At 50.8% G+C, this 27,760-nt stretch overlaps 1 protein-coding gene across 1 annotated transcript; it reads right to left on the reverse strand.

The window, feature by feature from the left end:
* Nucleotides 1-1,043: 1,043 nt before the first annotated feature.
* On the reverse strand, nucleotides 1,044-24,962 carry BCKDK (branched chain keto acid dehydrogenase kinase). The gene is made up of 12 exons (XM_064401894.1): nucleotides 24,829-24,962; nucleotides 21,063-21,236; nucleotides 19,269-19,337; nucleotides 17,856-17,966; nucleotides 16,563-16,610; nucleotides 14,194-14,313; nucleotides 11,820-11,918; nucleotides 9,211-9,284; nucleotides 8,026-8,154; nucleotides 6,078-6,167; nucleotides 4,661-4,816; nucleotides 1,044-1,853 (listed from the first exon to the last, which is right to left on the reverse strand). Exons 2-12 carry the CDS (start codon nucleotides 21,231-21,233, stop codon nucleotides 1,709-1,711), a joined length of 1,212 nt encoding a protein of 403 aa, XP_064257964.1. The 5' UTR covers nucleotides 21,234-21,236; nucleotides 24,829-24,962; the 3' UTR covers nucleotides 1,044-1,708.
* Nucleotides 24,963-27,760: the final 2,798 nt, after the last annotated feature.

Genomic DNA, 27,760 nt, shown 5'->3' on the forward strand with positions numbered 1-27,760 from the left:
ACACTTGGTCCTCCATGATGATGATGATGAAGATGAAGATGAGGAATTTTGGGTCAAAAAAAGCCCAAATTGGAGCTTTGGGCCTCCATGATGATGAGGATGATGATGAGGATGATGATGATGATGAAGATGGCCTCCATAATGATGATGATGAAGATGAGGAGGAATTTTGGGTCAAAAAAAGCTCAAATTGGACACTTGGTCCTCCATGATGATGAAGATGAAGATGATGAGGATGAAGATGATGAATTTCGGGTCAAAAAATGCCCAAATTGGGCCTTTTCCCACCCCACCCCCACCTTGAGCCTTCCTCCCTCCCCTCCTCCCCCTCGCCCCGCCCCCAATAAAGCCCCGCCCCAATAAAGCCCCACCCCCAATAAAGCCCCGCCCACTCCGCATTGTCCACTCCGGGTTCTCCTTGACCCCACTGACCAATGGCCACTCTGGGGGCGTGGCCTTGACCCCACCATGGCCAATGGCCACTCTGGGGGCGTGGCCTTGACCCCACCATGGCCAACGTCCATTTCTGAGGGTTCTCCAAGACCTTGATGACCAAAAATCCCCAAATTTGGGGGTTCCACGACCCAAAACCCAACTCTGGAAGGTTCTCCATGGTTCCCATGAACCAAACCCCAACTTTTAAGAGTTCTCCACAATTTTAATGACCAAAAAGTCCAACTTTTGAGGGTTCTCCTTGGTTTTAATGACCAAAACCCAACTTTGGAGGGTTCTCCATGGTTCCCATGAGCAGAACTCAACTCTGGAAGGTTCTCCATGGTTCCCATGACAAAATCCCAACTTTTAAGAATTTTCCACAATTTTAATGACCAAAAAGTCCAGCTTTGGAGGGTTCTCCTTGGTTTCAATGACCAAAACCCAACTTTTGAAGGTTCTCCTTCACCTCGATGACCAAAACCCAACTCTGGAAGGTTCTCCATGACTTTAATGACCAAACCCCAACTTTTAAGAGTTCTCCACAATTTTAATGACCAAAAAGTCCAACTTTTGAGGGTTCTCCTTGGTTTTAATGACCAAAACCCAACTTTGGAAGGTTCTCCATTACTTTAATGACTAAAACCCAACATTTGAGAGTTCTCCCCAACTCTGGAAGGTTCTCCATGATTTTAATGACCAACACCCAACTTTTAGGGGTTCCACGACCCCAAAGTCCAACTTTTGAGGGTTCTCCTTGGTTTCAATGACCAAAACCCAACTTTTAGGGGTTCCATGACCTAAAAGTCTGATTTTTGGCGCTTCTCCTTGCTTTTAATGACCAAACCCCAACTTTTAAGATTTCTCCACAATTTTAATGAGCTAAAAGTCCAACTTTTGAGGGTTTTCCTTGGTTTCAATGACCAAAACCCAACTTTGGAGGGTTCTCCTTGCTTTTAATGACCAAACCCCAATTTTTAAGAGTTCTCCACAATTTTAATGACCTAAAAGTCCAACTTTTGAGGGTTTTCCTTGGTTTCAATGACCAAAACCCAACTTTTGAGGGTCCTCCTTGACCTTGATGACTAAAACCCAACTCTGGAAGGTTCTCCATGATTTTAATGACCAAACCCAACTTTTAGGGGTTCCACGACCCCGAAGTCCAACCTTTGAGGGTTCTCCAGGTTCCCATGGGCAGAACCCAGCTCTGGGGGCTCTGCAGCCCCCCGTGAGCCGCGTGGGGCTCGGGGGGTTCCCGGGGCCCCCCGAAGCCCCCCTAGATGCGGAAGCTCTCGGCCTTGCCGTCGATGTGCCGCAGCCGCAGGTAGACGTCGGTGCCGACGCCCTGCAGCGACTGCAGCACCAGCGACCCCCCCAGGTACTCGGCGTAGGCGCGCGACGTCGGCAGCCCGAAGCCGAACCTGGGGGGCACCAAAAATGACAAAAAGTGGCCCCAAAATTGTCCCAAAATCCCAAAAAATACCCCAAAAAATACCCCAAAATCGTCACAAAAAAACCCAAATCCCACCTCAAAATCCCCACCAAAAACCCCACCCCAAAAACCCTAAATCCCACCCCAAAAACCCCAAATCCCACCCCAAAATCCCCACCAAAATCCCAAAAATCCCACCCCAAAAACCCCCAAATTTACCCTGAAGCCGAACCTGGGGGCGCCAGAAAGGACAAAAGTGGCCCCAAAATTGTCCCAAAATCCCAGCAAAGTCCCCCCAAAAAGCACCCCAAAATCGTCACAAAAAAACCCAAATCTGACCCCCAAATCCCACCCCAAAATCCCCACCAAAACCCCAAAAATCTCACCCCAAAAACCCCAAATTTACCCCAAAGCCGAACCTGGGGGGACACCAAAAATAACAAAAAGTGGCCCCAAAATCCCAGCAAAGTCCCCCAAAAAATACCCCAAAATCCCCACCAAAAACCCAAAAATCTACCCCAAAAACCCCAAATCCCACCCCAAAATCCCCACCAAAAACCCAAAAATCCCTCCCCAAAAACCCCAAATTTACCCCAAAGCCGAACCCGGGGGGCACCAAAAATAACAAAAAGTGGCCCCAAAATTGTCCCAAAATCCCAGCAAAGTCCCCCAAAAAGCCCAGCAAAAACCCAAAAATCCCACCCCAAAAACCCTAAATCTCACCCCAAAAACCCCAAATCCCGCACCAAAATCCCCACCAAAATCCCAAAAATCCCACCCCAAAAACCCCCAAATTTACCCTGAAGCCGAACCTGGGGGCGCCAGAAAGGACAAAAGTGGCCCCAAAATTGTCCCAAAATCCCAGCAAAGTCCCCCCAAAAAGCACCCCAAAATCGTCACAAAAAAACCCAAATCTGACCCCCAAATCCCACCCCAAAATCCCCACCAAAACCCCAAAAATCTCACCCCAAAAACCCCAAATTTACCCCAAAGCCGAACCTGGGGGGACACCAAAAATAACAAAAAGTGGCCCCAAAATCCCAGCAAAGTCCCCCAAAAAATACCCCAAAATCCCCACCAAAAACCCAAAAATCTACCCCAAAAACCCCAAATCCCACCCCAAAATCCCCACCAAAAACCCAAAAATCCCTCCCCAAAAACCCCAAATTTACCCCAAAGCCGAACCCGGGGGGCACCAAAAATAACAAAAAGTGGCCCCAAAATTGTCCCAAAATCCCAGCAAAGTCCCCCAAAAAGCCCAGCAAAAACCCAAAAATCCCACCCCAAAAACCCTAAATCTCACCCCAAAAACCCCAAATCCCGCACCAAAATCCCCACCAAAAACCCCAAATTTACCCCAAAGCCGAACCTTGGGGGCACCAGAAAGGACAAAAAGTGGCCCCAAAATTGTCCCAAACATCCCAAAATCCCATTAACTACCCCAAATCCCAAAAAAAATCCCCAAATATCCCAAAACCCACCCCAAAAACCCCAAAATCCCCAAATCTACCCTGAAGCCAAACCTGGGGGGACACCAAAAATAACAAAAAGTGGCCCCAAAATTGTCCCAAAATCCCATTAAATGCCCCAAAATCCCTTTAAATCCCCCAAAGCCCGAGCCTGGGCATGTCCCCAATTTGAGGAGGGGTCCCCAATTTGAGGAGGGGTCCCAGGGATCCTTCAATCCCCCAAATCCCCCCTAAACCCCCTCGAACACCCCCCAAAGACCCCAACCCCCTCAAACCCAATTTTTGCTGTTTGTCCCCAATTTTTTTTGATTGTTCCCAATTTTTTCTGATTGTCCCCAATTTGGGGAGGGGGTCCCCAATTTGAGGAGGGGTTCCCAATTTGGGGAAGGGTCCCAGGAATCCTTCAAACCCCCCAAATCCCCCCTAAACCCCCTCAAACACCCCCCAGAGACCCCAGACCCGATTTCCAGGGACATTTCCAATGTCCCCAATTTTTGTAGTTTGTCCCCAATTTTTTTGGATTGTCCCCAATTTGAGGAGGGGGTCCCCAATATGGGGGGTGTCCCCAATTTGGGGAGGGGTCCTTGGGATCCCTTAAACCCGCCCTAAACCCCCCTCTAGAGACCCCAACCCACTCAAACCCGATTCCCAGGGACTGTCCCCAATTTTCGCGGTTTGTCCCCAATTTTTTCGGGTTGTCCCCAATTTTTTCGGGTTGTCCCCAGTTTTTGGGGGCGTCCCCAATTTGAGGAGGGGTCCCCAATTTGGGGAGGGGTCCCAGGGATCCCCTAAACCCCCTCTAAACCCCCTCAAACACCTCCCAGAGACCCCAAACCCGATTCCCAGGGACTGTCCCCAAATTTTCGCGGTTTGTCCCCAATTTTTTCGGATTGTCCCCAATTTGAGGAGGGGTCCCAATGTGGGGAGGGGTCCTCGATTTGGGGAGGGGTCCCAGGGACCCTTCAAACGCCCCCAAATCCCCCCTAAACACCCCCCTAGTGACCCCAAACCCCCTCAAACTCGATTCCCAGGGACTGTCCCCAATTTTCTTAGTTTGTCCCCAATTTTTTTGAATTGTCCCCAATTCTTGGGGGTGTCCCCAATTTGAGGAGGGGTCCCCAATTTGGGGAGGGGTCCCAGGGATCCCCTAAACCCCCCAAATCCCCCCTAAACACCCCCCTAGTGACCCCAAACCCCCTCAAACCCGATTCCCAGGGACTGTCCCCAAATTTTCGCGGTTTGTCCCCAATTTTCCTGGTTTGTCCCCAATTTTTTGGGGGTGTCCCCAATTTGGGGAGGGGTCCCGGTGTGGGGAGGGGTCCCTGACCCGTGCATGGGCCCGGGCTGGCCGCTGGCGTCCATCAGGCCGCGGAAGGGCCCCCCCAGGCGCGGGTCCTGCGCGCTCGCCTCGGCCGTGCTGAAGTGGTACTCGGTGACCTTGTCCAGCAGCTCGTGGGGAATGCCACCGCCACGGTCCGAGATCCTGGGGACACATTGGGGACATGGGGGACACATTGGGGACATCGGGGACATCGGGGACATCGGGGACATTGGGGACATTGGGGACACTGAGGGGATTGGGGACATTGGGGACACTGAGTCTGTCCAGCAGCTCGTGGGGGATGCCACCGCCACGGTCCGAGATCCTGGGGACATCAGGGACATTGGGGACACATTGGGGGCGTTGGGGACATGGGGGACACTGAGGGGATTCAGGACATTGGGGACATTGGGGACATTGGGGACATCAAGGACATTGGGGACGTTGGGGACATTGTGGACATCGGGGACATTGGGGACATTGGGGACATCGGGGACATTGGGGACATGGGGACACTGGGACATTGGGACATCGGGTCTGTTCAGCAGCTCGTGGGGGATGCCACCGCCACGGTCCGAGATCCTGGGGACAGTGAGGGGACATCGGGGACACATTGGGGACATTGGGGACATCGGGGACACTGGGGACATCGGGAGGATTGGGACATTGGGGACATCCAGGGGATTGGGGACATTGGGACATCGGGTTTGTCCAGCAGCTCGTGGGGAATGCCACCGCCATGGTCCGAGATCCTGGGGACAGTGAGGGGACATCGGGGACATTGGGGACATTGGGGACATCGGGGACATCGGGGACATCGGGGACATCGGGGACATCGGGGACATTGGGGACATTGGGGACATGGGGACATGGGGACATTGGGGACATTCATGGGATTGGGGACATCGGGGACATTGGGGGCATCGGGGACATTGAGTGTATTGGGGACACTAAGACATTGGGGACATTGGGGACATTGGGGACATGGGGGGGATTGGGGACATTGGGGACATTGGGGACACTGGGGACATTGGGGACATCGGGGACATCCAGGGGATTGGGGACACCTTGAGGCCCCTTTGGGGACACATTGGGGACATTTCAGAGACACTTTGGGGACACCTCAAAGACTCTTTGGGGACACTTTGGGGACATTATAAAGGAAATTTGGGGACACTTTAGGGACAGTTCAAGGAGACCTTGGGGACATTGGGGACACCTTGGGGACACTGGGGACTTTGGGGACATTGGGGAAATTTGGGGACACTGAGGACATTGAGGACATTGGGGACACCTTGGGGACATTGGGGACATTGGGGAAATTTGGGCACACCTTGGGGACATTGGGGACATTTGGGGACCCCTTGGTGACATTGGGGACCCCTTGGGGACATTGGGGACACCGGGGCCGGGGTGGCCGTACCGGATGACGAGGTCGATGTCGTTGTTGGCGATGGTCACCACGATGTCGGGGACGTTGTAGGGCGTATCCAGGTGGGACTCCATGGTGGCCCTGCCACCCCAAATGGCACCGGGGTCACCCCGGGGTCACCGGGGACCCCAAAATGTCATCGGGGACCCCAAAATGCCACCCCAGGACACCAAAAATGTCATTGGGGGACCTCAAAATGTCACCAGGGACCCCAAAATGGCACCAGGGACCCCAAAAATGTCATTGGTGACATCAAAAATGTCACCAGGGTCACCCAAAAATGTCACCAGGGACCCCAAAATGGCACCGGGGTCACCCCCAAAATGTCACCCCAGGACCCCAAAATGTCATTGGGGGCCCCAAAAATGTTACCGGGGACCCCAAAATGCCACCTCAGGACCCCAAAATGTCATTGGGGACCCCAAAATGGCACCAGGGACCCCAAAAATGTCACTGGGGACCCCAAAATGCCACCAGGGTCACCCCAGGGTCACTGGGGTCACCCCAGGGTCATCAGGGACCTCAAAAATGGCACCCCAGAACCCAAAATGTCATTGGGGACCCCAAAATGGCACCAGGGTCACCCCAAGTGTCACCAGGGACCCCAAAAATGTCATTGGGGACCCCAAAAATGTCACCGGGGACCCCAAAAATGTCACCGGGGACCCCAAAAATGGCACCAGGGACCCCAAAAATGTCATGGGGGACCCCAAAATGTCATTGGGGACCCCAAAAATGGCACCAGGGTCACCCCGGGGTCATAAGGGACCCCAAAATGGCACCCCAAGTGCCCGGAATTCCCCCAAATCCCCAGAATTGCCCAAAACCCCCGGAATTCCCCCAGAATTCCTCCAAATCCCCAGAATTCCCCCCAAACTGCCCCAAAACACCCAGAATTCCCCCAGAATTGCCCAAAATGCCCGGAATTCTCCCCAAACTGCCCCCAAATTGCCCAGAATCCTTGGAATTCCCCCAGAATTGCCCAAACCCACCGGAATTCCCCCCAAATCCCCGGAACTGTCCCCAAACCGTCCCAAAATCCCTGGAATTCTCCCCAAATGCCCCGAGTTCCCCCAAAATGCCCCAAAATCCCTGGAATTGTCCCCAAAATCCCTGGAGTTGTCCCAAACTGCCCCAAAATCCCCGGAATTCCCCTAGGAACATTCCAAAATCTCCCCAGAATTGCCCAAAACGCCCAGAATTCCACCCAAAATATCCTGGAAATCCCCAGAATCCTCCCCAAAATGTCCCAAAATCCCCGGAATTTCCCCCAAAAAGTCCCAAAATCCCCGGAATTCCACCCAAAATGTCCCAAAATCCCCGGAATTCCACCCAAAATATCCTGGAAATCCCCGGAATCCTCCCCAAAATGTCCCAAAATCCCTGGATTTTCCCCCAAAAAGTCCCAAAATCCCCGGAATTCCACCCAAAATGTCCCAAAATCCCCGGAATTCCACCCAAAATATCCTGGAAATCCCCAGAATCCTCCCCAAAATGTCCCAAAATCCCTGGATTTTCCCCCAAAAAGTCCCAAAATCCCCGGAGTTCTCCCCAAAATGTCCCAAAATCCCCAGAATTCCACCCAAAATATCCTGGAAATCCCCGGAATCCTCCCCAAAATGTCCCAAAATCCCTGGAATTTCCCCCAAAATGTCCCAAAATCCCCAGAATTCCACCCAAAATATCCTGGAAATCCCCGGAATCCTCCCCAAAATGTCCCAAAATCCCTGGAATTTCCCCCAAAATGTCCCAAAATCCCCAGAATTCCACCCAAAATATCCTGGAAATCCCCGGAATTCTCCCCAAAATGTCCCAAAATCCCTGGATTTTCCCCCAAAAAGTCCCAAAATCCCCGGAATTCCCCCCAAAATCCCCGGAATTCCCCCAGAATTGCCCAAAATCCCCAGAATTCCCCCCAAAATCCCCCAGCCGCGGGCACCTCATGGCGTTCTTGAGCAGCTCGGGCAGGACGTAGTCCAGGGGCAGCGGGATGAACGGGAAGCGCGCCGCCACGTGCCCGTTGATGCGCACACGCGGGGCGTTGCCGTACTGGTGCTCACACAAACGCCTGGAACACGCGTGTGACACGTGTGTGACACACCTGTGTCACCTGTCCTGAGAGCTACAGCCACCCCGTGTCCCTGTCCCGTGCCCGTTGATGCGCACACGCGGGGCGTTCCCGTATTGATGTTCACACAAACGCCTGGAACACGCGTGTGACACGCGTGTGACACACCTGAGCGACCTCACCTGGCACCTACAGCCACCCCCTGTCAGTCAGTGTCACCCCGTGTCACTGACACACCTGGGGACAGGTGTGACTCACCTGTGTCACCTCACCTGGCAGCCACAGTCACCTGCTGTCACCTGGTGTTGCCTGTGTGTGTCCAGGTGTGTCCCCGGTGTGTTTTCACCCTCCCAGGTGTGTCCCAGGTACCCTCAGGTGTATTTTGGGTGCCCCCAGGTGTGTTTCAGGTGTGTCCCAGGTATATTTCGGGCGTGTCTCGGGTGTGTCTCCCCCCCCAGGTGTGTCTCAGGTGTGTTTCGGGTGTCCCCAGGTGCGCTCACCTGGCGAAGTCCACCCACTTCTTGATGAGTTTGGGTGTGCCCAGGTGTGCCCAGGTGTGCCCAGGTGTGTCTCAGGTGTGTTTTGGGTGTATTTGGGTGTATTCTGGGTTATTTTGGGTGTGCCCAGGTGTGCCCAGGTGTGTCCCAGGTGTATTTTGGGTGTATTTTGGGTTATTTTGGGTGTTTTTTGGGTGCGCTCACCTGGCGAAGTCCACCCACTTCTCGATGAGTTTGGGTGTGTCTCAGGTGTGTCCAGGTGTGTTTTTGGTGTGTCTCAGGTGTGTTTTGGGTGTATTCTGGGTTATTTTGGGTGTGCCCAGGTGTGCCCAGGTGTGTCTCAGGTGTATTTTGGGTTATTTTGGGTGTTTTTCGGGTGTGCTCACCTGGCGAAGTCCACCCACTTCTCGATGAGTTTGGGTGTGCCCAGGTGTGCCCAGGTGTGCCCAGGTGTGTTTTGGGTGTGCCCAGGTGTGCCCAGGTGTGCCCAGGTGTGTCTCAGGTGTGCCCAGGTGTGCCCAGGTGTGTTTTGGGTGTATTTTGGGTTATTTTCGCTCACCTGGCGAAGTCCACCCACTTCTCGATGAGTTTCTTGGGCGACAGGCGCGTGCAGATGATGCCGACGAAATCCGGCTGCAAATCGGGGGGAAAACGGGGAAAAACGGGAAAAAGTGGGAGAAAATAGGGAAAAGTGAGAGAAAAACGGGAATTTGGGGGAATTTGGGGAAATCTGGGGGAAATTTGGGGAAATTTGGGGAAAAAAATGGGGGGAAATGAGAAAAATGGGGGAAAATTGGGCAAAAATGGGAGAAAATTTGGAGAAAATTGGGAAGAAAATGGGGAAAAATGAGAAAAAAATGAGAAAGAAAGTGGAAAAATTCGGGAAAAATGGGGAAAATTTGGGGGAAATTTGGAAAAAATGGGGGGAAAATAAGAAAAAAGGGAAAAGGGAAAAATGAGAAAGAACGGGGGAAAATTTGGGAAAATTAGGAAAAGTGGGGAAATTTGGGGAAAACCAGGAAAAAACAGGGGAAAAAAATGAGAAAAATGGGGGAAAATTGGGGAAATCGGGGGAAAAATGGGGAAAATTTGGGGAAAAATGCAGAAAAATGGGGAAAAATGAGAAAAAAAGATGAAAATTTTGGAAAATTGCGGGAAATGGGGGAAAATTTGAGGGAAAATTGGGAAAAATGGGGGGAAATGGGGGGAAAATGGGAAAAATTTGGGGAAAATTTGGGGGAAATTGAGAAAAATGGGGGGAAATTGGGAAAAATTGGGGGAAAATGAGGAAAAATGGGGGGAAAATCAGGGAAAACTGGGATGAATGACCTGACACACCTGGACAGGTGATTCACCTGTACCTGCCACACCTGTACTGTCACACCTGTACTGACACACCTGTACTGACACACCTGTGCCTGTCACACCTGTACTGACACACCTGTACTGTCACACCTGTACTGTCACACCTGTACTGTCACACCTGTGCCTGTCACACCTGTACTGTCACACCTGTACTGTCACACCTGTACTGTCACACCTGCACTGACACACCTGTACTGTCACACCTGTGCCTGTCACACCTGTACTGTCACACCTGTACTGTCACACCTGTGCCTGTCACACCTGTACTGTCACACCTGTACTGTCACACCTGTGCCTGTCACACCTGTACTGTCACACCTGTACTGTCACACCTGTGCCTGTCACACCTGTACTGTCACACCTGTACTGTCACACCTGTACTGTCACACCTGTGCCTGTCACACCTGTACTGTCACACCTGTACTGTCACACCTGCACTGACACACCTGTACTGTCACACCTGTACTGTCACACCTGTACTGTCACACCTGTGCCTGTCACACCTGTACTGTCACACCTGTACTGTCACACCTGCACTGACACACCTGTACTGTCACACCTGTGCCTGTCACACCTGTACTGTCACACCTGTACTGTCACACCTGCACTGACACACCTGTACTGTCACACCTGTACTGTCACACCTGTACTGACACACCTGTACTGACACACCTGTACTGTCACACCTGTACTGACACACCTGTACTGACACACCTGTACTGTCACACCTGTACTGTCACACCTGTACTGTCACACCTGCACTGACACACCTGTACTGTCACACCTGTACTGTCACACCTGTACTGTCACACCTGCACTGACACACCTGTACTGTCACACCTGCACTGACACACCTGTACTGTCACACCTGTACTGTCACACCTGTACTGACACACCTGTACTGACACACCTGTACTGTCACACCTGTACTGTCACACCTGTACTGTCACACCTGCACTGACACACCTGTACTGTCACACCTGTACTGTCACACCTGTACTGTCACACCTGCACTGACACACCTGTACTGTCACACCTGTACTGTCACACCTGTACTGTCACACCTGTACTGTCACACCTGCACTGACACACCTGTACTGTCACACCTGTACTGTCACACCTGTACTGACACACCTGTACTGACCACACCTGCACTGACACACCTGTACTGTCACACCTGTACTGTCACACCTGTACTGACACACCTGTACTGTCACACCTGTACTGTCACACCTGTACTGTCACACCTGCACTGACACACCTGTACTGTCACACCTGTACTGTCACACCTGTACTGACACACCTGTACTGACACACCTGTACTGTCACACCTGTACTGACACACCTGTACTGTCACACCTGTACCCAGGTGAGCTCACCCTTGTCCTCGAGCAGCGCCAGGTGATCTACGGGTACCTGTCACACCTGTGCCCAGGTGATTTACCTGCCCAGGTGATTTACCTGTCCAGGTGAGCTCACCTTGTCCTCGTGCAGCGCCAGGTGATCTATGGGTACCTGACACACCTGTATCCAGGTGATTTACCTGTCCAGGTGAGCTCACCTTGTCCTCGTGCAGCGCCAGGTGATTCACCTGTACTGACACACCTGTACTGACACACCTGTACTGTCACACCTGTGCCCAGGTGAGCTCACCTTGTCCTCGTGCAGCGCCAGGCGATCTATGGGTACCTGACACTTTACCTGTGCCCAGGTGAGCTCACCTTGTCCTCGTGCAGCGCCAGGTGATCTATGGGTACCTGACACACCTGTATCCAGGTGATTTACCTGTCCAGGTGAGCTCACCTTGTCCTCGTGCAGCGCCAGGTGATGCGCCGCCAGCATCCGCATGCCCAGGCGCGACGTCAGCGTCTTGTCCAGGAACGGCCGCAGCAGCCGCTCGTCCTGAGAGACAGGTGAGAGACAGGTGAGGTCACACAGGTGAGATACAGACAGGTGAGGTCACACACGTGAGATCAGACAGGTGAGAGACAGGTGAGGTCACACAGGTGAGATACAGACAGGTGAGGTCACACAGGTGAGATACAGACAGGTGAGGTCACACACGTGAGATCAGACAGGTGAGAGACAGGTGAGGTCACACAGGTGAGATACAGACAGGTGAGGTCACACAGGTGAGATACAGACAGGTGAGGTCACACAGGTGAGATACAGACAGGTGAGGTCACACAGGTGAGATCAGACAGGTGAGATACAGACAGGTGAGATACAGACAGGTGAGACAGGTGAGGTCACACAGGTGAGATCAGACAGGTGAGACAGGTGAGGTCACACAGGTGAGTTCAGACAGGTGAGACAGGTGAGGTCAGACAGGTGAGGTCACACAGGTGAGGTCAGACAGGTGAGGTCACACAGGTGAGATCAGACAGGTGAGAGACAGGTGAGGTCAGACAGGTGAGGTCAGACAGGTGAGGTCAGACAGGTGAGACAGGTGAGATCACACAGGTGAGATCAGACAGGTGAGACAGGTGAGATCAGACAGGTGAGATACAGACAGGTGAGACAGGTGAGATCAGACAGGTGAGATCAGACAGGTGAGACAGGTGAGATCACACAGGTGAGATCAGACAGGTGAGACAGGTGAGATCAGACAGGTGAGATACAGACAGGTGAGACAGGTGAGATCAGACAGGTGAGATCAGACAGGTGAGACAGGTGAGATCACACAGGTGAGATCAGACAGGTGAGACAGGTGAGATCAGACAGGTGAGATCAGACAGGTGAGACAGGTGAGATCACACAGGTGAGATCAGACAGGTGAGATCAGACAGGTGAGACAGGTGAGATCACACAGGTGAGATCAGACAGGTGAGACAGGTGAGATCAGACAGGTGAGATACAGACAGGTGAGACAGGTGAGAGACAGGTGAGAGGTGAGAGACAGGTGAGACAGACAACGAACAGGTGAGCCATAGGTGAGTGGGTGTGGCTCAGGTGAGACTTTCCCAGGTGTGACCCAGGTGAGGTTACCCGCCCTAGGTGTGTCCCAGGTGTGTGTGTGTACCTCAGGTGTGTCACAGGTGAGGTTACCTGTCCCAGGTGTGTCCCAGGTGTGTGTGTGTATCTCAGGTGTGTCACAGGTGAGGTTACCTGTCCCAGGTGTGTCCCAGGTGTGTGTGTGTATCTCAGGTGTGTCCCCAGGTGTGTGTGGGTGTATCTCAGGTGTATCTCAGGTGTATCCCAGGTGAGGTTACCTGTCTCAGGAGTATCTCAGGTGTATCCCAGGTGTGTCCCAGGTGAGTTACCTGTATGTGTCTCCGGCACTCCCTCAGGCCCTCGGCCAGCAGGGGGCGTGTCACAGGTGTGTGTGGGTGTGTCACAGGTGTGTGTGGGTGTGTCTCAGGTGTGTGTGGGTGTGTCACAGGTGTGTGTGGGTGTGTCTCAGGTGTGTGTGGGCGTGTCACAGGTGTGTGTGGGTGTGTCACAGGTGTGTGTGGGTGTGTCTCAGGTGTGTGTGGCGTGTCACAGGTGTGTGTGGGTGTGTCACAGGTGTGTGTGGGTGTATCTCAGGTGTATCTCAGGTGTGTAGGTGTGTCCCAGGAGAGTTACCTGTATGTGCCTGCGGCACTCCCTCAGCCCCTCGGCCAGCAGGGGGCGTGTCCCAGGTGTGTGTGGGTGTGTCACAGGTGAGGTTACCTGTCCCAGGTGTGTCCCAGGTGTGTCCCAGGTGAGTTACCTGTATGTGCCTGCGGCACTCCCTCAGCCCCTCGGCCAGCAGGGGGCGTGTCCCAGGTGTGTGTGGGTGTGTCCCAGGTGTATCTCAGGTGAGTTACCTGTCCCAGGTAAGGTTACCTGTATGTGTCTCCGGCACTCCCTCAGCCCCTCGGCCAGCAGGGGGCGTGTCCCAGGTGTGTGTGGGTGTGTCACAGGTGTATCTCAGGTGTGTTACCTGTCCCAGGTGAGTTACCTGTATGTGTCTCCGGCACTCCCTCAGCCCCTCGGCCAGCAGGGGGTGTGTCACAGGTGTGTGTGGGTGTGTCCCAGGTGTGTGTGTGTGTGTCACAGGTGTGTCACAGTTAGGGTTACCTTTCCCAGGTGAGTTACCTGTATGTGTCTCCGGCACTCCCTCAGCCCCTCGGCCAGCAGGGGGCGTGTCACAGGTGTGTGTGGGTGTGTCCCAGGTGTGTCTCAGGTGTGTTACCTGTCCCAGGTGAGTTACCTGTATGTGTCTCCGGCACTCCCTCAGCCCCTCGGCCAGCAGCGTCACCACGTCCTTGTGATCCTCCAGCAGCTGCCGCAGCAGCGCGCAGTACTGCGCCTCGTCACTGCGCACCTGGATCTGTGCAGGGTGAGACACAGGTGAGAGACAGACAGGTGTGACAGTGACAGTACTGCGCCTCGTCGCTGCGCACCTGGATCTGTGCAGGTAACACAGGTGAGAGACAGACAGGTGTGACAGTGACAGCGCTGCGCCTCGTCACTGCGCACCTGGATCTGTGCAGGTAACACAGGTGAGAGACAGACAGGTGTGACAGTGACAGGTGTGACAGTGACAGCGCTGCGCCTCGTCACTGCGCGCCTGGATCTGTGCAGGTGAGACACAGGTGAGACAGGTGAGACATTGACAGGTGTGACAGTGACAATGACAGTGACAGCACTGAGACTCGTCACTGTGTGCCTGGATCTGTGCAGGTGAGACACAGGTGAGAGACAGACAGGTGTGACAGTGACAGCGCTGCGCCTCGTCGCTGCGCGCCCGGATCTGTGCAGGTAACACAGGTGAGAGACAGACAGGTGTGACAGGTAACACAGGTGAGAGACAGACAGGTGTGACAGTGACAGCACTGGGACTCGTCACTGTGCACCTGGATCTGCAGGTGAGACAGGTGAGAGACAGGTGAGATACGGGCAGGTGTGACAGTGACAGCGCTGCGCCTCATCGCTGCGCGCCTGGATCTGTGCAGGTAACCCAGGTGAGAGACAGACAGGTGAGACATTGACAGGTGTGACAGTGACAGCGCTGCGCCTCGTCACTGCGCGCCTGGATCTGTGCAGGTGAGACACAGGTGAGACAGGTGAGACATTGACAGGTGTGACAGTGACAATGACAGTGACAGCACTGAGACTCGTCACTGTGTGCCTGGATCTGTGCAGGTGAGACAGGTGAGAGACAGGTGAGATACGGACAGGTGAGATACTGACAGCGCTGCGCCTCGTCGCTGCGCACCTGGATCTGCAGGTGAGACAGGTGAGACAGGTGTGACAGGTGTGACAGGTGTGACAGGTGTGACAGTGACAGTGACACACAGTGCTGCGCCTCGTCGCTGCGCACCTGGATCTGTGCAGGTGAGACATGGACAGGTGAGTTACAGGTGAGATACAGGTGAGACGGTGACAGCGCTGCGCCTCGTCACTGCGCACTTGGATCTGAACAGGTAACACAGGTAAGACAGGTGAGACACAGACAGGTGAGACACAGACAGGTGAGACACAGACAGGTCAGACACAGACAGGTCAGACACAGACAGGTCAGACACAGACAGGTCAGACACAGACAGGTCAGACACAGACAGGTCAGACACAGACAGGTGAGACACAGACAGGTCAGACACAGACAGGTCAGACACAGACAGGTCAGACACAGACAGGTCAGACACAGACAGGTGAGACACAGACAGGTCAGACACAGACAGGTCAGACACAGACAGGTCAGACACAGACAGGTGAGACACAGACAGGTGAGACACAGACAGGTCAGACACAGACAGGTCAGACACAGACAGGTGAGACACAGACAGGTCAGACACTGACAGGTGAGACACAGACAGGTCAGACACAGACAGGTCAGACACAGACAGGTCAGACACAGACAGGTGAGACACAGACAGGTCAGACACTGACAGGTGAGACACAGACAGGTGAGACACAGACAGGTCAGACACAGACAGGTGAGACACAGACAGGTCAGACACAGACAGGTCAGACACAGACAGGTCAGACACAGACAGGTGAGACACAGACAGGTGAGACACAGACAGGTCAGACACAGACAGGTCAGACACAGACAGGTGAGACACAGACAGGTCAGACACTGACAGGTGAGACACAGACAGGTGAGACACAGACAGGTCAGACACAGACAGGTCAGACACAGACAGGTGAGACACTGGCACACAGTGCTGCGCCTCATCACTGCGCACCTGCACCTGCACAGGTGACCCAGGTGTGTTTTTAACCCCCAGGTGTGCCCAGGTGCCCCCAGGTATGCCAAGGTGTGTCACATGTGTCCCCAGGTGTGCACAGGTGTAGTTTTGCTCCCCCAGGTATGCCCAGGTGTGCCAGGAGAGTTCCCAGGTGTGCCCAGGTGTGTTTCTAACCCCCAGGGGCCCCCAGGTGTGTGATGGCTCTCAGGTGTGCCCAGGTGTGTGTGATGACTCTCAGGTGTGCCCAGGTGTGTCTCAGGTGTGCCCAGGTGTGTCCCCAGGTGTGTGATGGCTCTCAGGTGTGCCCAGGTGTGCCCAGGTGTGCCCAGGTGTGTTTTTACCCCCCAGGTGTGCTCCCAGGTGTGTCCCTCCCTCCCTCACTCACCGGGGGGAAGTCGCTCAGTTTCTGGAAGGCGCGGATGTACAGCTCGTGCTGCGGAGGGGAACGGCACACAATTACGGGGATTTCGGGGAATTTCGGGGAATTTCGGGGAATTTTCGGGAATTTTAGGGAAATTTTGGGGAATTTTATGGAAATTTTGGGGAATTTTACGGAAATTTTCAGGAAATTTTCGGGAATTTTCGGGATTTTAGGGGAATTTTTGGGAACTTTTAGGAATTTTATGGAAATTTTTGGGAATTTCAGGGAATTTTTGGGAATTTTCTGTAATTTTTTTGGAATTTTATGGAAATTTTTGCGAATTTCAGGGAATTTTCTGGAATTTTTAGGAATTTTCTAGACATTTTGGGGAATTTTGGGGAATTTTATGGAAATTTTGGGGAATTTTTGGGAATTTTATGGAAAATTTGGGGAATTTTTAGGAATTTTTAGGAATTTTTGGGAATTTTTAGGAATTTCATGGCAATTTCTGGGGAATTTTCAGTAATTTTATGGAAATTTTTGGGAATTTTTGGGAACTTTGGAGAATTTCTGGAAAATTTTGGGAATTTTGGGGAATTTCTGGAAATTTTTGGGCATTTTGGGGAATTTCTGGAAATTTTTGGGAATTTTTAGAAATTTTATGGAAATTTTCTGGAAATTTTCAGGAATTTTTGGAAATTTTGGGATTTCTCGGGAATTTTGCAATCCCCCCCCCAAGAATTTTGGGAATTCCCAAAAAATTTTGGGGAATTTGGAGAAATTTTTTTGAAATTTTGGGAATTTCAGGATTTCCCTTAAAAATTTTTGGGAATTCTGCGCAAATTTTGGGAATTCCCTGGGAAACTTTTGGGATTATTTTGGGAATATTTTGGATTTTTTTTCCCCAATTTTTTTTTTTTTTAATCTTGTCAATTTTGGGATTCCCTTAAAACTTTTGGGAATATTTTGAGGACATTTTGGGAAAATTTTCAGGTAATTTTGAGAAGGATTTTTTTTTTTTTAGCAAATTTTTCAGAAATTTTTGGGATTTTCTTTCGGAATTTCAGGAATTTCGACATTCCCTTCGACTTTTTAGGAACATTTTGGGATCATTTCACCAATTTTTTTTGGGAAAAAAATTTTAATTATTTTTTCATAATTTTCACCATTCCCTTCCATTTTTTGGGGAATAATTTGAATTTTCTCCTCGCGATTTTTCCCAAATTTTTTTTTTTTTTTGGGCTTTCAGGATTTCCTTAAATTTTGGGGGTGATTTTGGGCTGACTTTGGGGAGTTTTGGGGAGTTTTGGGGCTCACCACGTGCAGGATGGTGGGGTTGCAGCCGATGATGAAGGGAAGGTTCCGGAAGCCCTGGATGCGGTGGGCGATGCGCACGGGCAGCTCCTGCTGCAGGTACCGCGCGCTTTTCTGGGCAAAAAAACCCAGTTTTGGGCAAATCCCCAACTTTTATCCTCCCCACAAACCCCTGGAAATTTGGGGATTTTTAAACCAAATTTTTGGGGGTTTCTGCCCAGCCAAACCCACAAAATTCCCCAAAAATGTTGAATTTTCACCCCAAAAATGCTGATTTTTCACCCCCAAAAGGATGACTTTTCACCCCAAAATGTTGAATTTTCACCCCCAAAAATATTGAATTTTCAACCCAAAAATATTGAATTTTTCAGCCCAAAATTTTGAATTTTCACCCCAAAAATGTTGAATTTTCACCCCAAAAATGTTGAATTTTCACCCCCAAAAATGTTGAATTTTCACCCCCAAAATGTTGAATTTTCACCCCCAAAAATATTGAATTTTCACGCCAAAATTTTTGAATTTTCACCCCAAAAATGTTGAATTTTCAACCCAAAAATATTGAATTTTCACCCCCAAAATATTGAATTGTCACCCCAAAAATGTTGAATTTTCACCCCAAAAATGTTGAATTTTCACCCCAAATTTGTGACATTTTCCCCCAGATTTTTTACTTTTCACCCCAAATTTTTGAGTTTACACCTCAAATTTTGGACGTTTTACAAAATCGTTGAAATTTCCCCCCAAATTCTGGAGGTTTCACCCCCAAATTTTGGGGACCCCTCCTCCCATTTTACCCCAAATTTTGGCCTCCCCGACCCCTTTTATCCCCCAAAACTGAGAAAATTCCCCCAAATTTTAGGCCCCCTCCCAAATTTTGGGGACTCCCCCGATGTCAGGGACCCCCCCCAAGTTTTGGGGACCCTCCCCAAAATTTTGGGGACCCCTCCTCCCATTTTACCCCAAATTTTGGCCTCCCCCCAGCCCCTTTTATCCCCCTAAAATGGACAAAATTCCCCCAAATTTTAGCCCCGCTCCCAAATTTTGGGGACCCCCCCCCGATGTCAGGGACCCCCCCAAATTTTCGGGACCCATTTTACCCCAAATTTTGGTCTCCCCCGACCCCTTTTATCCCCCCAAAACTGAGAAAATTCCCCCAAATCTGAGAAAATTCCCCCAAATTTTAGGCCCCCTCCCAAATTTTGGGGACCCCCCCCGATGTCAGGGACCCCCCCAAGTTTTGGGGACCCTCCCCAAAATTTTGGGGACCCCTCCTCCCATTTTACCCCAAATTTTGGGGACCCATCCTCCCATTTTACCCCAAATTTTGGGGACCCCCCCGATGTCAGGGACCCCCCAAGTTTTAGGGGGACCCCCCCAAGTTTTGGGGACCCCCGAATTTGGGGCCCCCTCACCCACCAGGATGTGGCTGCCGTCCTGCGAGCGCCCCGCGTAGAGCATGGTGGTGGGGGTCAGGCGCACCGAGGGCTGGTTTGGGGGGAAAAAAGGAGATTTTGGGGCTTTCTGTCATTGGGGGAGGGGGACCCCGCATTTGGGGTGAAGTTCAACCCAAAATGGAGCCGAAATCGGCAAAAAAAATCCCCCCTAAAAATACCCAAAATCGGGCAAAAATGGTCGCGAAATGCCCTTGAAATTCATCCAAAATCCTCCCCCAAAATCCCCCTAAAATGGCCCCAAATTCCCCCCAAAATCCTCCCCCAAAATCCCCCTAAAATTCCCCCAAAATGGCCCCAAAATCTCCCTAAAATTCCCCCCCAAATCCCCCTAAAATTCCCCTCAAAATCAGCCCCAAATTCAGGCAAAATGTCCCCAAAATCTCCCTAAAATTCCCCCAAAATGGCCCCAAAATCTCCCTAAAATTCCCCAAAATCCTCCCCAAAATCTCCCTAAAATCCCCCAAAATAGCCCCAAAATCTCCCTAAAATGCCTCCCCAAAATCTCCCTAAAATTCCCCCAAAATCCTCCCCAAAATTCCCCTAAAATTCCCCCCAAAATCCCCCTAAAATTCCCCCAAAATCCTCCCCAAAATCTCCCTAAAATTCCCCCCAAATCCTCCCCAAAATGGCCCCAAAATCCCCCTAAAATTCACTCAAAATGGCTCCAAAATGCCCCTGGAATTTCCACAAAATCCCCTCAAAATGGCCCCAAAATTCACTCAAAATGGCCCCAAAATCCCCCTAAAATTCCCCCAAAATCCTCCCAAAATCCCCCTAAATTTCCCCCAAAATGGCCCCAAAATCCCCCTAAAATTTCCCCAAATCCCCCTAAAATTTCCCCAAAATCCCCTCAAAATGGCCCCAACATCCTCCCAAAATGGACCCAAATCTCTGGGGAATTTGGGGAGGGGTCTCACCCTCTCTGTGACCACATTGACAGCCCCAAATCCCCCAAAATCTCCTTGAAATTGACCCAAATTGACACCAAATGGCCCCAAAATGGCTCCAAATTGACCCAAATCTCCCCCAAAACGGACCCAAACCCCTGGTAAATTTGGGGAGGGGTCTCCCCAGTTTGGGGAGGGGTCTCACCCTCTCTGTGACCTCATCAAGGACCCCAAATCCCCACAAATCCCCCATAAACTGACCCCAAATGGCCCCAAATTAACACAAAACGACCCCAAATTTCCCCAAATCCCTGGTGAATTTGGGGAGGGGTCTCCCTGGGAATTTGGGGAGGGGTCTCACCCTCTCGGCGTCGTCGTCGATGGCCTCAAATCCCCCATAAAGTGACCCCAAATCCCCCATGAACTGACCCCAAATCCCCCATAAACTGACCCAAATGTCCCCAAATCCCTGGTGAATTTGAGGAGGGGTCTCCCCGGGTTTTGGGGAGGGGTCTCCCGGGGAATTTGGGGAGGGGTCTCACCCTGTCGGCTGTGGCGTCGATGCCCTAAAATCCCCCATAAACTGACCCCAAATCCCCCATAAACTGACCCCAAATCCCCCATAAACTGACCCAAATGGCCCCAAATCTCCCCAAATCCCTGGTGAATTTGGGGAGGGGTCTCCCTGGGAATTTGGGGAGGGGTCTCACCCTCTCGGCGGCGGCGTCCATGGCCTCAAATCCCCCATAAACTGACCCCAAATCCCCCATCAGCTGACCCCAAATCCCCCATGAACTGCCCCAAAATGCCCCCAAATCCCCGGTGAATTTGGGGAGGGGTCTCCCGGGGAATTTGGGGAGGGGTCTCACCCTGTCGGCGGCGGCGTCGATGGCGGGCTGGTGGTAGAAGGAGGTGACGGCCTTGCAGCGCTCCCGCGCCAGGTCCGGGGGGGTCTGGTCGGCGGCGGCGCGGGCGGGGGGGCTCCGGGGCGCCCCTCCCCCACCGCCCCGCAGACCCCCCCCCAAAAGGCGCCGCAGCATCTCCTGCCGGCAGGGAAGGGGTTAACGGGGAGGGGGCCCGAACCCGCCCAAAGGAGCCCCCAAGGAGCCCCAAAATCCCCAAAATCCACCCAAAAATCCCCAAAATCCCCCGCAGGGACCCCAAAATCCACCAAAAGGAGCCCAAAATTCCCCTCAGGGACACCAAAAATCCCCAAAATCCACCCAAAAATCCCCAAAATCCACCCCAAAATCCCCCAAATCCACCCCAAAATCCCCCGCAGGGACCCCAAAATCCACCCAAAGGAGCCCAAAATTCCCCTCAGGGACACCAAAAATCCCCAAAATCCACCCAAAAATCCCCCAAATCCACCCCAAAATCCCCCGCAGGGACCCCAAAATCCACCAAAAGAAGCCCAAAAATCCCCTCAGGGACCCCAAAATCCACCAAAAGGAACCCAAATAACCCCAAAATCCACCCAAATAACCCCAAAATCCCCCGCAGGGACCCCAAAATCCACCCAAAGGAGCCCAAATAACCCCAAAATCCACTCAGGGATGCCAAAAATCCCCAAAATCCACCCAAATAACCCCAAAATCCACCCAAATAACACCGAAATTCCCTCAGGGACACCAAAAATCCCCAAAATCCACCAAAAAATCCCCAAAATCCACCCAAATAACACCGAAATCCACCCAAAAATCCCCAAAATCCACCCAAATAACCTCAAAATTCTACTCAGGGACCCCAAAATCCACCAAAAGGAGCCCAAAAATCCCCAAAATCCACCCAAATAACCCCAAAATCCACCCAAAAATCCCTAAAATCCACCCAAAAATCCCCAAAATCCACCCAAAAAGCCCCAAAATCCACCCAAATAACCCCAAAATCCCCTCAGAGACACCAAAAATCCCCAAAATCCACCCAAAAAGCCCCAAAATCCACCCAAAAGAGCCCAAAAATCCCCCAAATCCACCCAAATAACCCCAAAATCCACCCAAAACCCCCCAAAATCCACCCAAAAATCCCCAAAATCCACCCAAAACCCCCCAAAATCCACCCAAATAACCCCAAAATCCACCCAAAAATCCCCAAAATCCACCCAAAAACCCCCAAAATCCACCCAAATAACCCCAAAATCCACCCAAAAATCCCCAAAATCCACCCAAAAATCCCCAAAATCCACCCAAATAACACCAAAATTCCCTCAGGGACCCCCAAAATCCCCTCAGAGACACCAAAAATCCCCAAAATCCGCCCAAAAAGCCCCAAAATCCACCCAAAGAGCCCAAAAATCCCCTCAGGGACCCCCCCAAGGAGCCCCAAAATCCACCCAAAAGAGCCCAAAAATCCCCAAAATCCACCCAAATAACCCCAAAATCCCCCCCAGGGACGCCAAAATCCACCAAAAGGAGCCCAAAAATCCCCTCAGGGACCCCAAAATTCACCCAAAGACCCCAAAATCCCCTCAGGGACCCCAAAAATCCCCCAGGGATGCCAAAATCCACCCAAAGGACCCCAAAATCCACCCAAAGGAACCCAAAATCCCCTCAGAGACACCAAAATTCCCTCAGGGACCCCAAAATCCCCTCAGGGACCCCAAATTCCCTCAGGGACCCCAAAATTCCCTCAGGGACCCCAAAATCCTCTCAGAGACCCCAAAATTCCCTCAGGGACCCCAAAATCCACCCAAAGACCCCAAAATCACCTCAGGGACCTCGAAATCCCCCCAGACACCCCAAAAATCCCCCCAGACACCCCAAAAATCTCCTCAGGACCCCCCCCCCCAATAAGAGACCCCAAAAAACTGTCCCAAAACCACTTTTCCCCTCAGAGTTGCCCCAAAATAAAACCTCAAAATGCCCAGAACCCCCCCCAAAAAAGAGGATTTAAGTGTCTGGAACCCCTTTTTTCCCTCAAATTCACCCCAAAACCGCTCCAGGACCCCTTTTTTTCTCACAAATCCCCCAAAAACCGTTCAGGGACCCTTTTTTTCCCCTCAAATTTCCCACCAAAGCTACCCCAGAACCACTTTTCCCCTCAGAGTTTCCCCAAAACCAAAATTTAAAAGGTCCAGAATCGCTTTTTTCCTTCAAAATGCCCCCAAAACTGCTCCAGGACCCCTTTTTCCCCTCAGCATTCCCCCAAAAACTCCTCAGGGACCCCTTTTTTCCCTCAAACTTCCCCCCAAAACTGCTCCAGAATCACTTTTCCCCTCAGAGTTCCCCCAAAACCAAAATTTAAAGGGTCCACAACTCCTTTTTTCCTTCAAAATGCCCGTAAAAATGCTCTGGGACCCCTTTTACCCCTCAAAATGCCCCCAAAACCGCTCCGGGACCCCCTTTTCCCCTCAGAGTTGCCCCAAAATAGAAACTCAGAAGATCCAGGACGCCCTACAAGAGGATTTAAGTGTCCCGAACTCCTTTTTTCCCTCAAATTCACCCCAAAACCGCTCCGGAACCCCTTTTTCCCCTCAGAATTCCCCCAAAAACTGTTCAGGGACCCCTTTTTTCCCTCAAAATCACCCCAAAACTGCTCCAGAACCACTTTTCTCCTCAGAGTTTCCCCAAAACCAAAATTTAAAAGGTCCAGAACAGCTTTTTCCCCTCAAAATCCCCCAAAACCGCTCCAGGACCCCCTTTTCCCCTCAGAGTTGCCCCAAAATAGAAACTGAGATTATCCAGGACACCCCTGTAAGGGCATTTAAGTATCTGGAACTCTTTTTTCCCTCAAATTCACCCCAAAACGGCTCCAGAACCCCTTTTTCCCCTCAGAATTCCCCCAAAAACTGTTCGGGGACCCCTTTTTTCCCTCAAAATCACCCCAAAACTACCCCAGAACCACTTTTCCCCTCAGAGTTTCCCCAAAACCAAAATTTAAAAGCTCCAGAACAGCTTTTTTCGCCTCAAAATGCCCCCAAAACCGCTCCAGGACCCCCTTTTCCCCTCAGAGTTGCCCCAAAATAGAAACTCAGAAGGTCCAGGACACCCCTGTAAGGGCATTTAAGTATCTGGAACCCCTTTTTTCCCTCAAATTCACCCCAAAACCGCTCCGGAACCCCTTTTCCCCCTCAGAATTCCCTCAAAAACTGTTCAGGGACCCCTTTTTTCCCTCAAACTTCCCCCCAAAACTACTCCAGAATCACTTTTCCCCTCAGAGTTTCCCCAAAACCAAAATTTAAAAGGTCCAGAATCGCTTTTTTTCCTTCAAAATGCCCGTAAAAATGCTCTGGGACCCCTTTTCCCCCTCAAAATGCCCCCAAAACCGCTCCGGGACCCCCTTTTTCCCTCAGTATTGCCCCAAAATAGAAACTAAGATTATCCAGGACACCCCTGTAAGGGCATTTAAGTATCTGGAACTCCTTTTTTCCCTCAAATTCACCCCAAAACGGCTCCGGAACCCCTTTTCCCCCCTCAGAATTCCCTCAAAAACTGCTCAGGGACCCCTTTTTCCCTTTAATCCTCCTCTATTCCCACCTCTCCGCCCTCCCTTCTCCCCAACCCCGTGTCCCAAACATAACCCCGGCGTCCGGACACTCCCTTTCTCCCTCAGTTTTCCCACAAAAACCCTTCAATTTTACCCCAAAACCCCTCAAATTTACCCCAAAAAACCTCCCCAAACTCCCCCCTCACCAACCAGCGGCCCCGGGGCCTCCCCGACACCTCCCCCGGGTTCGGCTCCTAATGGACTCGCCCGTTCCCGCCCCTGCCGTTGTTCCCCCCCCCCCCCGCGCGTTCCCCTCAGGGTGGTACGGTCCGGCCGCACTGCGCGTGCGCGGGAGCCTGAGGGAGAGCGGCGGGAAAGCTGCGCCCCCTAGCGGCGGAGGTATGAAGGGGCTCGGTTTATTTTGGGGGAAAAAATTAACGTTTTGGGATTTTTTCTGAGGGGGAAAAAGGGACCCCAAGCTATAAATCCAAGGATTTTGGGGAAATTTGAGGGGAAAAGGGGCTTCCAGTGCATTTTTTTTTTTGGGGGGGAAAGGATTTGGGGATTTTTTCTGAGGGGAAATGGGGTCCCCAATCCCGTTTTGAGGGAAAATTGAGGGAGAAAAGGGAATTTCAAATAATAAATTCCCTTTTGGGGCAAAACTGAGGGAAAATGGGAATTGCAGAGGCTTTTTGGGGTGAAAATTGAGGGAAAAAAGAAAATCTGGAGCGTTTTTGGTGAAAAAAAATGAGGGAAAAGGGAATGTCAAAATCTAAATTCCCTTTTTGGGGGAAAATGTTGGGAAAAGGGGTCCCACAAAGGGGTGCTGGGGGATTTTGGACACTTTTCGGTATCTTTTTATCACTTTAACGCAATTTCTGACTCAAAACATTTCAGTGTCGCTTTTGATCACTTTACTGTAAGTATTGATCACTTTAATGCTATTTTTGACTCATTTAAGACACTTTTCTGTAACATTTGTTCACTTTAATATAATTTTTGTGCATTTTAATGCCATTTTTGACCCTTTTAAGGCACTTCAATGTCACTTTTGGTCACTTTAATGCCATTTTTTATCACTTTAATGCCGTTTTTGGTCACTTTAATGCCACTTTTCATCACTTTAATGCCATTTTTGGTCACTTTTGGCCACTTTAATGCCATTTTTTCTCTATTTAAGACACTTCAATGTAACATTTTCTCCATTTCCTGTAACTTTGCCTCCCAGGACCCCAATTTTGGGTGGATTTTAGTCAGTTTTGGGTCAGTTTTACTCGGTTTTGGGTGGTTTCAGGTCAGCTTCTCTCAATTTTGGGTCTTTTTCCATCGGTTTTGGGTCGTTTTGATCAATTTTGAGTAATTTTCGCTTGGTTTTGAGTTGGTTTCACTCAATTTTGGGTCATTTTGACTCAATTTTGTGTGGATTTCCCTCAGTTTTGGGTGGTTCAGGTGGATTTCACTCCATTTTGGGTGGATTTCCCTCAGTTTTGGGTGAGTTGCACTCAATTTTGGGTCAATTTCTCTCAGTTTTGGGTGATTTCTGGTCGGTTTCAGTCAGTTTTTGGTCATTTTCACTCAGCTTTGGGTCATTTTCAGTTGTTTTTGGGTCAGGTTCACTTCTGGGTGATTTTCTCTCAGCTTTGGGTTGTTTCAGGTTGATTTCACTCCATTTTGGGTCATTTTTAGTTGGTTTTAAGTCAGTTTCTCACTATTTTGGGTGATTTTCTCTCAGTTTTGGGTTGTTTCAGGTCAGTTTCACTCTATTTTGGGCAGATTTCACTCCATTTTGGGTCAGTTCCACTCCATTTTGGGTGATTTTGACTCATTTTTGTGTGTTTTCACTCCATTTTGGGTCGGTTTCTCTCAGTTTTGGGTGGTTTCAGATGGGTTTCACTCTGTTTTGGGGCATTTTCCCTCCATTTTGGGTTGGTTTCACTCCGTTTTGGGTCATTTTCACTCCATTTTGGGTTGTTTCTCTCCGTTTTGGGTGGTTTCAGGTTGATTTCACTCCATTTTGGGTCAGTTCCACTCCATTTTGGGTCAGTTCCACTCCATTTTGGGTGATTTTCACTCATTTTTGTGTGTTTTCACTCCATTTTGGGTCATTTTCTCTCATTTTTTGTGGATTTTCACTCCATTTTGAGTCAGTTTCAATCAGTTTTGGGTGCATTTTTCTCAGTTTTGGGTGGTTTCAGGTCGGTTTCACTCCATTTTGGGTCGTTTTCTCTTCATTTTGGGTCATTTTCACTCCATTTTGGGTCATTTCTCTCCATTTTTGGTGGTTTCAGGTTGGTTTCCCTCCGTTTTGGGTCATTTTCACTCCATTTTGGGTCGTTTTCTCTCTGTTTTGGGTGGTTTCAGGTCAGTTTCCCTCCATTTTGGGTTGGTTTCCCTCCATATTGGGTCAGTTTCCCTCCATTTTGGGTTGGTTTCACTCCGTTTTGGGTCATTTTCACTCCATTTTGGGTTGTTTCTCTCCGTTTTGGGTGGTTTCAGGTCCGTTTCACTCCATTTTGGGTCGGTTTCCCTCCATTTTGGGTGATTTTGACTCATTTTTGTGTGTTTTCACTCCATTTTGGGTCAGTTTCACTCCATTTTGGGTCGTTTTCTCTCTGTTTTGGGTGGTTTCAGGTTGGTTTCCCTCCATCTTGTGTGTTTTCATTCCGTTTTGGGTCACTTTACTCCATATTGGGTGGATTTCCCTCCATTTTGGGTCAGTTTCTCTCCATTTTGGGTCATTTTTTCTCATTTTTGTGTGTTTTCACTCCATTTTGGGTCCGTTTCACTCCATTTTGGGTGGATTTCACTCCATTTTGGGTCGTTCTCTCTCATTTTTGTGTGTTTTCACTCCATTTTGGGTCAGTTTCGCTCCGTTTTGGGTGGATTTCTCTCAGTTTTGGGTGGTTGCAGGTCGGTTTCACTCCATTTTGGGTCGGTTTCTCTCCATTTTGGGTTTTTTTCTCTCAGTTTTGGGTGGTTTCAGATGGGTTTCACTCCGTTTTGGGTGGATTTCCCTCCATTTTGGGTTGGTTTCACTCCATTTTGGGTCGTTTTCTCTCCGTTTTGGGTGGTTTCAGGTTGGTTTCCCTCCATTTTGTGTGTTTTCATTCCGTTTTGGGTCACTTTACTCCATATTGGGTGG

This window comes from Passer domesticus, chromosome 33 (assembly GCF_036417665.1).
Source record: "Passer domesticus isolate bPasDom1 chromosome 33, bPasDom1.hap1, whole genome shotgun sequence".
NCBI lineage: Eukaryota > Metazoa > Chordata > Aves > Passeriformes > Passeridae > Passer > Passer domesticus.

Bases quoted from the DNA above. Each gene is read 5' to 3' on its own strand.
- BCKDK (XM_064401894.1), bottom strand. From the start codon at position 21,233: ATGCTGCGGCGCCTTTTGGGGGGGGGTCTGCGGGGCGGTGGGGGAGGG. The intron at 17,967-19,268 runs GTGGGTGAGGGG...TTTTTTGCCCAG, and splicing joins AGGACGGCAGCCACATCCTG to AAAAGCGCGCGGTACCTGCA. The intron at 4,817-6,077 runs GTACGGCCACCC...ATGTGTCCCCAG, and splicing joins GACATCGACCTCGTCATCCG to GATCTCGGACCGTGGCGGTG.